Source organism: Pygoscelis adeliae, unplaced genomic scaffold, assembly GCF_000699105.1.
Source record: "Pygoscelis adeliae isolate BGI_AS28 unplaced genomic scaffold, ASM69910v1 Scaffold431, whole genome shotgun sequence".
Taxonomy (NCBI): Eukaryota; Metazoa; Chordata; class Aves; order Sphenisciformes; family Spheniscidae; genus Pygoscelis; species Pygoscelis adeliae.
The window spans coordinates 1235354-1249176 of record NW_008824047.1 but is presented as its reverse complement, the minus strand read 5'-3'; the positions used below and the strand labels follow the sequence as shown (position 1 = coordinate 1249176).

General features: G+C 44.0%; 1 protein-coding gene across 1 annotated transcript in view; it reads left to right on the top strand.

Annotated features, from left to right (window-relative positions):
* Nucleotides 1-13424, top strand: part of ITK (IL2-inducible T-cell kinase) — a 32515-nt gene extending 19091 nt beyond the window's left edge. The window contains exons 4-17 of the mRNA XM_009333523.1: nt 6-134; nt 797-837; nt 1643-1794; nt 2260-2325; nt 2497-2551; nt 5403-5482; nt 6133-6269; nt 7051-7125; nt 7830-8001; nt 8726-8942; nt 9683-9747; nt 9836-9954; nt 12650-12807; nt 13353-13424. Of these exons, the coding sequence (XP_009331798.1) occupies nt 6-134; nt 797-837; nt 1643-1794; nt 2260-2325; nt 2497-2551; nt 5403-5482; nt 6133-6269; nt 7051-7125; nt 7830-8001; nt 8726-8942; nt 9683-9747; nt 9836-9954; nt 12650-12807; nt 13353-13424 (1538 nt within the window). The remainder of the gene's footprint in view (nt 1-5; nt 135-796; nt 838-1642; nt 1795-2259; nt 2326-2496; nt 2552-5402; nt 5483-6132; nt 6270-7050; nt 7126-7829; nt 8002-8725; nt 8943-9682; nt 9748-9835; nt 9955-12649; nt 12808-13352) is intronic.
* Nucleotides 13425-13823: the final 399 nt, after the last annotated feature.

Genomic DNA, 13823 nt, shown 5'->3' with positions numbered 1-13823 from the left:
TCCAGAAACCAGAAACAACAACAGTCTGGTTTCAAAGTGTCATCCAGATTTTTGGATAGATGGCAAGTGGAGATGCTGTGCTCAGACAGAGAAGATGGCAGGTGGCTGCGTGGAGTATGACCCCACCAAAAATGGTATGGGATTTGTTAAGACCATCCTGACCTTGAAAATATTTATTCCTGGCAAAAGTGAAGGATCAAATCTGTCTCGTACAGAACATCAAAGAATATCGTGTTACATTTCCATCAAGAGACATGTTGCTGGCTTCTTGGGATATTCCTTATTCTGGCTTGTCTGTTACTGAATATGGCATTCTTTGTTTTGAATTAACATTCTCCCCTGTGCGATGCTTGGTGCTGTCTTTGGAATGAGATGGAGAACTAAGAACTTGATCAGCTGTGGTCAGTCAATAAGCCATAATAACAACTTTCTTGAGATATATGCATTCAACCCTGTGTGTCCTATTTTGCCCTAACCGTATTTCCTCTGTGGTTTCAATGGCCAAGCATAATCTTCACTTTGTCTCCTGAAAAAGCATATTCAATCACTCTTCACCCAAGACACTTTTACCTTGTATCTGGGTGATTCCTTAAATAATCTGTACACCAGTTTCAAACCCATGCCGTGTGGCTGAGAGTCACTGTGTAGGTGCAGGCTGTTGGCAAGTCTTACTCTAAAAGACCAAGGCTTGCTATTCACTGGTTTTGTATCGCCTTTATTAATTCATTACCTTGATGGTTTCTCCCCTGGTTTTGTCCAGATCTACTTCAAACTAGCTTTCTTGATTTCATTTCAGCCTCAAAGAAGCCTCTTCCTCCCACTCCTGAAGATAATCGGGTGAGTGCAGTGAGGTGCGCTAAGCTGTCCTTAGTGTCCTGTGTGTTTAACTAGCAGTGGTGAATATATCCTCATTAAGGTTCAACACGGTGCAGTGACCTAGAATATCACCTGTGATAACATTCCACGGGCTTTTCTATTACATTTTCCATATTTTTTCATAAGCTATAAATCAGCAGCATCCCACTAGAGTTAGGTTCAGTCCTGCAAAGACAGCTTGGTTTCACAAATAGCCTTCCAATGGTGGGTGAAGCTTCAACTGTATTTTTTTCAATCTATGGAAAGGGAAACTGGGAAAGTAGGAGGGATATGAGAAAAGCTGCTGTGAAGAGGAACAGAGAAGTGATTTTCCAAACCCACTTGTGGATGGAACAAAATGTCATTGGCTTATTTAATAAGAAGGGAGAAGCAGGGTGGTTGTTAGGGCTGGATGCCTTACTGGAGGGAGCAGGGCATTGGGACAGTCCCTCTTGGGAGGCCATGGAGATTTTATCACTGGAGGCTTTTAAGAGGAGTTTAGGAAACATCTGTGAAGAATAGATCAGACAGAGGTAATCCTGCCCTAAGAAGGAGTAGCTAACTATTTTCTGTGCAACTAACATTTTTATATGAAATTCATTGTTTGAAAGTGCTGAAAATTCTCATGTTGCCACCATACCCCACTAGACGCCCTGGAGTGCTTTCCTAGCTTTGAGGCTTTTGAACCCAGAGGACACCAGTGCTGCCAGGGAAATATCATTTTAGAGAGCATGCCATTGTTTTTTATGAATATGAATATGATGAGCCTTTTTCCTAATTTGTGCAGAAATTGTTGCTAGACCCAAAGGAAGCCTTAGTCATGGCCATATATGACTATGAAGCCCAGAATCCGCAGGAGCTGACGTTACAATATAACGAGGAATATTATGTGATTGACAGCTCTGAGGAACATTGGTGGCTGATTCAAGATAAGAATGGGTAAGTCCCTTTTCAACAGCCAATTTACAAATCCTTTCTAAATCCAATCTATTCTTCCATTAACATATATGCTGGCTTCTAGTATAACTTTTGTGAAGCGTCCTCTGATATACAGGAAAAGAGTGATGGAAGGTTGTTTACGGTAACTTTCTTCCCTTTGATGTTGCTTGTATTCAGGCAGGTGAAGAAAAAGGATCTGAAAGTTAATTTAAAAAAAAAAAAAAGTCCTTAGCTCAGGCTGATATTCGCTGTCATACACGTGGGGGAAAAAAATTGTGAAAATTGTGAAACTCCACAAGTTTAGAGGTGCAATCAGTTGTTTCCTTCTCCAGTAACCCTACTAAATATATAACAACCAGCATTTCTATCATGCAAAGAGCAGGCAAATCTTTCGGGGCTGACTCCCACAGATGCAGAGAAAATCCTGTCTGTCTGGTGCACTCATGCCGTGTCGTGTTTTAACAGGCATGAAGGCTACGTGCCAAGTAGCTACCTGGCGGAAAAATCACCCGAGAATCTGCAAATATATGAGTAAGTTGTGCCTATGTTTTTCTTGTACCTCTAAGTGCCCTGGATTTGTTTTAGAAGCTACAAGCCTCAAATGTCGCTACCCCACATAATGTGTTGTCGCTAGCTCTGGGGACACTAAATTCAGAGGCTTTTGAGCAGAAACGCTGACTCGGAGTCTTTTGATGTTTTCAGATGGTACAATAAGAACATCAGCAGAAGCAAAGCAGAAACACTCCTCAAGGATGAGGTAAGCCAGTGTTATGTGCGGGGTGTTTGGGCAATAATAATTAATTAATGACAAATGAGGAGAAGCCTGCGAGGGCTGCTTTGTGTAAGAGAGAGATGAACCTTGGGTTCCTGCTGTGTTGCTGTCCTTGGCTGCTCTTAGAGTGTGATGCAAGATAAAGGACCACTAGCAACGCCCCTTACCTCCACGGCAGCTGAGCGTGGGCAGAGAGCTGTGCCATCCTTCTTCGGTCAAACACACTCAATAACTGGGGCTGATGGAAAACACCGTTTCAGAACACTATGTCGACTGAAAACTGTGATTTTAGCTCATCTTTTCTGTCTCTGCAGGAGGCCTGCGGATGCCAGTAGTTCTCTGAAAATCTAACCAATCTCATGCTGAAATATTTTGGGTGAAAGCCAAGAGTATGGGTTTGGGTGGTTTTTTTTAGTTTTGTGTATGTTTGTGTGCATGTGAGCATGCATCTTTAATTTTTCAGTTCAGCCAGACTTTTCCAGTGAGACTGTAGTGAAAATGAAAAGAATACACTTCTTGTTCAAATTTTCCATGCAAACACAACCTTAGTTTTTAAATCAGCTCTTACACTAACAGAAGACCTGAATAAAGTGTTGTTTCTTGGAATGGTAGTATTTTATGGAAATAAAAGCATTTTTGTGCAGTTTTAAAAATTCTTTTAGTTCCTATAAACTCCTATGGGACATGTCCACACATGGTTTAGTGATCTTATTTTTTCTTTTGGTCCTACCAGTGCAAATTTTTGGTGGCAACTACCCCCATGTGGCTGCAGAGACTTCTGGTTCTAAACCTCGCAGACCCCACAGCTCCCCCCAAAAATGTGGCCAAGCTCACGAGTGATCTTTGGGCAGGTTTGCTGTCAAGTGAGATGGAAGGACAAGAACAGACCTCAAAGTAACTCAGGCAGGATGCTGTCTGCAATACTTGCCTACCTGTGCAAGCAACCCCACACTGCCAGGGAGATGAGTCCTAAAGCCCTCACTGTGCATGACATAGATGCTTCTACAGCAGCATCTGGAGACCCTTTTTAGAGCTTCCTTGTGCTAGATATTGTATAGTGTAGATATGGCGGATGTTGTGCAGACATGCATTGAAGAGACAACCCTGGAAGGTTTATAGCTCAGTGGCCCGGTCCCACCTGGGCAGAGCTGCATCCTGAAAGTCAGCAGTTCATACACAGGGGATGCAGTAGCAGTCTCGGCCCCTGTGTTCACCTGGAGCTGAATCAATCCAACGGGGAGGTGGGGAGGAGGCCGAGGCAGGGTGCACTTGGTGGATTAGGTTTGCACCAAGTGTTGTGGGTGGACAGAGGACATATAAAATGGAGGAAATCTACCATGTAAAGCAAAGGAGGGAACAAAATAATAAGGTGTTTGGGATGCCAGATGAAAAGCATCTTTATCTGCAAACAGAAGAAAAATGTGGTTTTTATTATCAATATATAGGTGTTGTGGTTTAACCCGGCAGGCAGCTAAATACCACACAGTTCGCTCGCTCACTCCCCCCCGCAGTGGGGTGGGGGAGAGAATCGGGAAAAAAAAATAAAAGTTGTGGATTGAGATAAAGACAGTTTAATAGGACAGAAAAGGAAGGAAAAATAATAATAATGATGATGATAAAAGAATATACAAAATAACTGATGCACAATGCAACTGCTCACCACCTGCTGACCAATGCCCAGCCAGTTCCCAAGCAGTGGTCGTCACCCCCCAGCCAACTGCCCCCAGTTTCTATACTGAGCATGACGTCCCATGGTATGGAATAGCCCTTTGGCCGGTTTGGGTCAGCTGTCCTGGCTGTGCTCCCTCCCAGCTTCTCGCTGGCAGGACACGAGAAGCTGAAAAGTCCTTGACTAGTGTAAGCACTGCTTAGCAACAACTAAAACATCCGTGCGTTATGAACATTATTCTCACTAAATCCAAAACACAGCACTGTGCCAGTGCTGTGCTAGGCTTGTGCTAGGAAGAAAATTAACTCTATCCCAGCTGAAACCAGGACAATAGGTCAGCACAGCACATTACGTCCAAACTTACGTTAAATCTTCTCCTCTGCCATCTGATCCATTAGTGCTTGGCCCTGCGGGATCATGGCCTATGATACATTTTATCACTCAGATGAGTAGAAAACAATTACAGTGAAAAATTAAAAAGGAAAATTGTTCTGTGAGTGCCAGAGTGGAGGAAGCCTGCTTTCCTACACACTTATGTTTAGATACTGGATGACTGGGGTACCTATGAAAGGGCAGGATCTTGTCCAAGCTTTTCCCATTTGTGGTACATTGATAAATTATCTTTCATACACTCCCATATGGAGTCTCTGGTGTTGAATAAATTGTACTCTTGTTCTGTAGCTGCTCTCTTGATGGAGGACACTCAAAGGGTGTTTGCCTTTCCAATCGGCTACCCATTTCATTGAACTTGTTGGAAATTGATATCACCAGTATTCTGTCAGATAGGGTTGAAAGCAACCAATGGGTTCAAAATTTCTAAAGGAGAGGCTTGGAGGGACAGAGAGACACACGCTCATGTACCCACACCCACACATACTCAGCACGAGCACATAAGTCTCATTTCCTCAGGAAACTGAGCTAAAAATACAAAGCACCCAAGAGAAACCAGCTGGGTGTACCTGCAGGCCCTCGGCAGCCATCAGAGCTGTCCATGGAACAGACCAAGCTCTGTCAGCTGGCTGATGGCTCGGTTTTTTCCTACATGTTTAGCACATCCTCATGACTGAGCAGTAGACAGGGCTGAAACAAGCAGAGTTTCGCCCCAAGCCCGCTTCTTTTTTCCCACTGTGTCTCTAACCAGTTTTCTCTCCTTTGCTCCTGTTACAGGGTAGGGAAGGTGCCTTCATGGTGAGAGATTCGAGGCAGCCTGGCATGTACACAGTCTCTGTTTTCACCAAAGCATTAAGGTACAGCTGAAATCAGCAGCTTTTCACATCAATTACATCAATGAAATGGCTTCTATGAGAGTGTAATCTCTGTAGTTATTTTGGCATTATAAAGAGAGAGCAGAAGGCTCATGAAAATGATAGAGGAAAACACTTCCAAAAAAGGCAGAAGAGTTAGCTGCCATTCGCAAAGTATATTAAAGGCTCCTCTTCTCCCTGCATCTAAATACATGCCTATAAATAGTCCCTTAGACATCACTGGGCTTGTAATTTTGATGAAATTGTCCCCCCAGCTGAAGTGTCGGTAGGATCAATGTGGACTATATGCTGGACTCATCAGAGGTGGGTAATACAAGACTAGTGAAAGGGTTTCAGTGATGGGACAGAATGTTTTGTTTCAGAAATAAGAGGCAGAGAAACTTAGTACTCAACCTGCTCTTATCAGGAAACCTCAGCCTTTCTAGAGATGAGACCATCTATGAGTGAGAGGGAGAACATACAAGTACACAGGTTTCGTTAGCAATTGCAGCTCACTCCTTGCTCCTCTCCCATTCATTCTGCATAAGGAAGCTTCTCCCCTTTGCTTGCTTGCTCGTCTCCCACTTATTCCTCAAATTCCTGTCTTCTTGCTGCAATCTAGTTTTCCTCAAAGAAAACCTCATCTTTTTCAGCACGGATAACAATCCTGTTATAAAGCATTATCACATCAATGAGACAACTGACTTCCCCAAGCGGTATTACTTGGCAGAAAAGCATGTGTTTGACTGCATCCCTGAACTCATCAACTATCACCAGCACAATGCGGCAGGTGAGTGAAGGCTGATGCTGACCAGGGCAGCTGCTGTTTTACCATGCAGCCAGGTGACTGTTTTGAATGAAGGAAGGCTCCCAAGCCCTCTGTCCTTACAATGAAATGTTAAATGGCATCACCTTTTCTTCCACTTTATCCTGGCAATTGGATGGCAGGAAAATTACCATCTCGGGCCAGCTTTCAGCATTACATCTTCTTCATGGTCCTTCTAAGGCTGATATGACCAACACAGATGCCGTAATGACATACTACAGAGAGTCCTTTCATTCCTGGGAGTCTGTGGGGGTGTGTGACCACTGCCAGACCAAGCTATCTGTTTGAGTTGCACTGCAGGGCCTTCTTGCCCAGGAGGTGATATATCCCTGGGCCTTGATTTGACACGAACTTAGGGACATGGCCAGGATCCATAACCAGACATGGGAGTCACCAAAGACTCCCATTCCTACAGTCCAGGAGTACCAAGGGAAACCCTGGGCTTCAAAAATACCCTACAAATAAAAGGTATAACTTGGAATTTTATCAGACTTAATAGAGACTCACAGCTCACATTTGCTGACAGAGTGAAAGTGGGAAATAAGCTGAAACTGCTGAGAACTGGCTTCCTTTTAGCAGGTTGGAAATCGCAATCTCAATAGAGGTTCAGCTGCCCTCAAGTGGAGCTGAGAACTCAGTACAATAAATCTGCTTCCAGTATCCAGAAACCCTTCTGGGGTAGTGACAGCCACACTTCCCATGACTGTGACAATAAACAGAACCCCTCTTTTCCTCTGTTATTCAGGTCTTGTCACTCGTTTGCGGTATGCAGTCTCTTCTTGGAGAAAAAAGGCCCCAATCACTGCAGGGCTGAGCTACGGTATGGAGTTGCCCTCTTGACCATATAGGAATCACACTCCTTGCTGGTTAGCTGGGTGATCCTGAATATCCCTATGGATATTGATGAATATTCATATGACTATAGCCACAATAAATAGCTTTCTTCAGATCTTTACACTGCACCATTCACTGGATTATCATCTTTGTCATTACCATTGATAACTGAATGAACTGATTGTGCAGTGCCTTGAGGGAGGTGATGAGAACCCCAGGGTCTCAAAGAAGTCAACATTAAATACTGAAATGAATGCTTAACAAAGGTGATGGGAGTGGGAGGATAGCATAAGTTGATGAAAGATGAGTCCCTCCTGAAAGATGCCTCTATTTGCATGTAGTAGTCTACAGAATTTTGCTGGTATCATCTTTATTGTAATTCTTGGAGACATCAAGGAAACTCAAAACCATGTTGTGCTCAGTAGTGCACATATGCATGGTAGAAACAATCCTCCCTGAAGAACTGGATAGACAAGGCAAATGGGGAAAGAAAGGGGATGTTGTTGTTCCTATTCTTGAACATCAGCAGCAGCATGGACTAGTCAAATGAGCTACCAAAGTTTAGACAGACAATTTGAGGGAGAGCCAGAAAGTCTCACTCTGAGTCCTGTCTTAATGTTTAACCAACAAGAGATTTTTGTTTGACATTTTACTGCTAGATCCTCACTCTTTCTCCCTTACAATCAACAGGAAAATTGGTCATTAACCCCTCTGAGCTCACCCGCGTACAAGAAATCGGCAGCGGTCAGTTTGGAGTGGTCTACCTTGGCTATTTGCTGGAGAAGACAAAAGTAGCCATAAAGACCATTCGTGAAGGAGCAATGTCTGAAGAGGATTTCATCGAGGAAGCTAAAGTCTTGATGTAAGTAGTAGATTCACCGAGAAAATCAGACCCTGTAGGATTCACAAGACTGAACCAAAGTGTTGTGGTAATGTTCAGGAATACGAATGCGGAATTTAAACTTGGATTATCTACTATGTGTCTAAATAGTATAGAGAGAGACAGGTGAACTCCAGTGGTTACAAAGGAAAGCAATTAAAAATGTAAGTGAATTACTGTGCTTGTAAGTCTATCAATATCCAGAATGGTATTCCAGATCTCTGCTGTTCTGGAAGGCAGGGTTAATTGATGGTGTGTTGTGGACAGCTAAGTGGGTTTTGTCAGAAATAATTAGATGAAGAAACCTCATAAAATTTGAGGGAAATTTTATTGAAAAACCTGACCTGTGCAATTTTTTTGCTTTGCACAACTGAAAATATTTCTCCTTGGTTTTATTGACTTTGTATTTTTTACATTTCCCTCCCTTCAAAGTAGACAGAAATTGATTTTTTTTGTTTGTTTGATTGGATGATTTTCCATGCAGAAAAGTCTTCTGGTGACCATTACCATTAAAAGGGGATGATACTTAGTGCTACTTGACGTTGGTCTACACATTTTCTTCTTTCTGCTTTCATAGTTGGCCTTTGCAGAGAAGAGGGATGCAGCAGGGTGACATAGGCGGCCGTGTATAACACACTTGCTGTAAGGATAGAAGGCACTGAGCCTATTTCAGCTTCTTTTTCCACCTTCCCTTCCCATCCAATAGGAAGCTGTCTCACCCCAAGCTAGTCCAGCTTTATGGTGTGTGCTTTGAGAATGCTCCCATTTGCCTGGTGTTTGAGTTCATGGAGAACGGCTGCTTGTCCGACTACCTCAGGAGCCAGCGGGGCAGTTTTTCAAAGGAAACCCTGCTGGGGATGTGCCAAGATGTGTGTGAAGGAATGGCTTATCTGGAACAAAACTCTGTCATCCACAGAGATCTGGTATGTTGGTCCCAGACAGACTTTTCCTCTGCTCCAGCTGGGCTTTTCCCTGTGCTTTCTCCCTTCCTTAATTTCAGCTTTCACACCCCTCCTGCCTATCTGTTGACAGGGGATCCAGCATCGTCCCTTATTGCAGAAGCAGCATCAAAACTTTAGGAAAAAAAAGCATCCCCTGGAGCGCTGATTAATCTATTTCCCTTAATTGTGTTTGAGAGAGAAGAAATGAGGACATAAAGCTTGTCTCTTTTTCTGAGTGGACTCTTTTGCTGCCCGAGAGCCCCCGCTCCCACAGTTCCCAGAGACTGACCACTCTTCATGTCTAAAATAATTGAAAATGCCAAAGACCTGTTTAACATAGCATAAACATGCATTGCTGACAAAATACTTTTAAATATGTGGTGTTCAATCAATCTGCATAAGTCACTGCTGCTGTTTTTTTAGGGGAGCGAGGACTGTGGGTAGCTGTGGATATTTTAGGGTCTTTCTCTGCCCTTTCTGGGCAACGAGGGCCTGCAAGTCAGACTGATGGTTGAACAGCTTTCTTGGCAACAGGAACATGCTGGCAGTAAAATGTACAGAAAGCATGAGAATCTCAAGTTTTTGCCCTCTTTGTATGGTACAATGTCTCTTTGATTCTCCTTTTTTTAAGCACTATCTGCTCTGCCAGGATAAAAGCAACTGAGTGGCTGTGATAGTCTTTCAGCTCTGACCTTCTGCCTTTGCACCTTCTTTTCTTGCAGGCTGCTAGGAACTGTCTGGTGGGGGAATCCCACGTGGTCAAGGTATCCGACTTCGGGATGTCAAGGTAATGCCACAAGGCTGCGCACGCTCCCTGCAGGGCTGTCACGGGATGGGTGCATTACTCAGCACGCTCCCTTCTTTTTCTTTTCCAGGATTGTCCTTGATGATCAGTATACCAGCTCCACGGGTACCAAGTTTCCAGTCAAGTGGTCTGCCCCAGAGGTTTTTTCCTACAGCAACTATAGCACCAAATCTGACGTTTGGTCATTTGGTAAGAATCAATTGTCAGAATGGAAAAAAATTCAACAAACACCAGCTCAGAAAAACCTAGGGGCTCAGTCCTCAAGTAAACTCTCCTAAACTCTACATCCTCTGGGCTCCAAGGGTGTTTTGCCTGAATAATGGCTTAGGAAAGCAAGCCTAAGTCATTTAAGTGAAAGAAAGGAAAGAATAGCAAACTACCTAGACACTTAGGAACACTGCAAATACTTCCAACTTAACGTATTATGCCTATGCAATGTTATGTAATACGAAATAATGAACTCTGTTCATGGCGATACAGCAGGAGTGTCCAAGAAAAGGTTGGAGAGTCACTGACAAGATTACGTAAGGAAAGGAGAGGAAAGACATTTAGGCACTCCATCTCTCTGCATGTCAGTCCCAGGCACTGATGCTTCTCTCAACCCCTCTGCCTTTCCAAGTTTGCTCTGCTGACTCCATTTGCTTTATGCCAGTCTGAAAATATTATTTCACTGCTCACATTTTCTCACCTCATTTCCTGCTCCCCAATGCATTGTTTTATGATTTGCGTCTGTTCTTTGGTCTCCCTTCTGGACCCTCATAGATAAGAAAGCCATTGTATATTTTTTCCCCAAAGTCATCAGCACTGGAGATAACAAAGGCTATCCCCTGGCCTGTTGATCTGGCACACTAATGTATCTGGCCCGTCTCCAACTAACATGCAAATCGTGGTACTGCAGAATGAATCAGTGCAGTGTGCTGTGCACAGCACACAGTCAATGGGGTGCCACTCAGCTCCGGGCCTAGCAGTAAATAATGCAGGATTATAACCTTTGCTAGTCTGCGCTTGTGAATTCTGCTCTTCCCTCTCCCTTTACTGTGCTCTGCTGTGGAGCTCACGCTGGTTGAAGTTGTGCATTCCTGTGGTGGGTTACGAGCAGCGCAGTGGGAGCTGGGTGCTCAGACCCATGCAGCAGCCTTCGAGAACCCAACCCGGAGATGCTTCAAAGAGCACCATTCCTCTTTCTGTGTCCCCTGGCATGTGGAGGAGGCTGTCAGCACTCACCACGTAATACCAAGGGACAACATTTGCCAGTTGAGCTATCTCTGACACCTCACAGCAAAGTGGCAGTGACATGGGGAGAGATGCTACTTTGCTAAGAATGTTCTTCTGCTTCACAAATCGGAAACTGGCCTGTACACTGAGAGCCAGATGCTTCCAAAAAGGGTGCTCAGTTTGATTTACAGTCAAGTCAGGCCTGGTGAAGTTGGCTCACTCCAGTTTCCGGGCTGAATGAAATACTGGTGAGCTTTGTTTGCGTTGGTCAGTCCTTCTTTGTGAAATGTGCAGACAGCAGTGTTGTACATTTGTCAGACTTGTTATCTCCCCATCCAGTGGGGTTTGCATAAGAGGATTCCTCTGTCATGTCATGGTCTCATGACTGAGAAGTTTTCTGCTCCACTACTCTGCAGCCCATTCATCTCTTCTGCCAGGCCTGAAATCCTGCTGTGCCCAAGAGAACAAAAGGGGTGTGAGAAATTCCCAGTGCAGGAATCTGCACACTGGGGGAGTACAACTGCTTTGCTTATTCTTCAGTGAAGCCAATATCATTGGTGAGGAGCTGCAATCTCTGTGCATCTTCCTATTTGAAGAATTCAAAGCTGAAAAGCAGGCATTATTTAGCAAAGTTGACTGTGGAGTTACACGACTTTATTTCAGATCAGTCTATCTACCCGTCTGTCTCCCTCTTCTAATACAATGTGAACACAGTTTACCAAGTCAGTCATATTAGGTGACCAAAGAAATTAAACCTAATAATATAACAGAGGTGCCTTGCATTCACTCCATTTGCAGAGCCTCTCTGATCTGGTGGCCAACCACAATGTATTCTACAGTCTTGTCTTTGCCTGTCTCTCTTCCACCACGCTAGAGAAGCACGAGTTTCTGTACTGCTCTGAACAGTAATCACAGGAAAACATTTGACTGTTTAGGAAAAGAGGAAAAATGTGCTGCAATCCTTTGAAATTCCACTGTCATTGCCTGTGAATTCATCCCAGTGAATCACACCACTTGGGACGTTTTGCAGGCAAGGAGTTCCCAGTACCGAGGCTAAGCTGACTAACAGGAATGGAGCAGTTCATACTGCTTTCTTGCTCCCGAGTGTCACCAAAATACAGGGCAGATTATGGTGTAGGACACACTGCAGGCAGGAACATCAGTGACATGTCCCTTGTATGTGATTAACTGAAAGCAAAAATAGGTAAACTGAATCAGTGACAAAAAGCGTGTTCTCCTTCCCAGATTACACATCTGGATGGAATACATGCACAAGCATTCCCTCTTCTTCACAATTTGTGAGATGACATATGATGCTGCTCTGCTTCTGACACGTAACACACTCAGATTTCATCTGACTCATGGGGAAGGACATCCCCGTCGTGCTAGACTATCATGAAGTAGGATGCAGAGAAGTCAAACTTGCAGTGGCCAGACTGGTACTTCCACACAGTCCAATGCCCAGCAGAGATCCTAGTTGGCCTCTTCAAACTGTACAGCTGTGTTAGGGCCTGATTTTTCAGATGCGTACTGAGAATCCAAGTGAAAATGCTTTTCCAAGTAACAGACATCAATGTTGCGCTGCAGAGAAGAGCAGGTGGAAGGTGGCCATGGGCCTGCTGAGAATTTTATTTGCTTCTTTGTGATTTTTCTCATTTGTTTGCTTTAGGAGTGCTGATGTGGGAGGTCTTCAGTGAAGGTAAAATCCCCTATGAGAATCGCACCAATGGAGAAGTGGTGGAAGAAATCAGTGCAGGATTTCGGCTCTACAAACCCAAGCTGGCCTCCAAGGCAATTTATGAGGTCATGAGCCACTGCTGGAGGATGGTTAGTATTGTAAAGGGAGAGCCCTAGTTCCCAAAGTCAAGAGCTTTCTTTCCCTTGACTTTTAGGAGGAGAAAGAGGTATACACTTCACATGCTAACGCAAGATAAAATCCTGGAGGTGAAGCACTCTGTAGCTTTCATCTGCAGTAGCAAGCAAACTTTAGGCTCTCTGCCTTTTATTTAAGCTGCTGTTTCTATAAAGTGTGTTGACTTCACTGAGAAGTCTATATAGTGCACCTAACAAATTAATTCAACAGTTTGCTTCCTAAGAAAGCTGCAGATCTGTGGGGCTGAGTTTTAATAGTGATGGTAAAAATGACAGCCAGCCCATTACGAGGTACTTAGTGTCCACTAGGCAAAATTCACTGCTAGTAGAAAAGAAACATTGCACGGAAGGAAGCTCATTCTTCCGTTGGCATTTTCTCTATAACAATAGATTGTATTTTTGTTAATACTCAGTTTCTTCACAAGGTTTTCCTTCCTAACCTTGCCATTCCTCTCAAGCTGACATTAATGTTCTCCCTCTCTCTTCTCTCCCCGGCTCAGAGGAAAGATGACCGGCCGTCCTTTTCTGTTCTGCTGTATCAGCTGAGTGAAATCTCTGAGTTTGATCTGTAATCATGGCACCAGCCGCTAAGTGAAGCTAAGAGAGTCCTGAGAGGGCAGATGGCTGGATTTTCCCCACACAAAGCATTAACAGGAATCCTCTCACCACAGACACTTGCCATATGCCTGGGGAGAAGGAGAGGACAGAGGCTGGTACTTCCAGACAGACAAGATATCCCCAGGTCTTCCAGAGCCTAGACAGATGTAGGCTTTGGTTTGGCCAAGAACGTGGTTTGCAGCTTACAAGCAGAACCAGCAATTGAGCACAGTCCTGAACGACACAATCCAGCAAGTGTATTTCTCCTGAAGATACAGCCTCAAAACTAAGAGATCTGACATTGCTATTCCAGTTCTGTGAACTCCCAAATTAAAGTCTTCCCTGGGGAAAAAAAAACCCTGTCTTTGACTGAG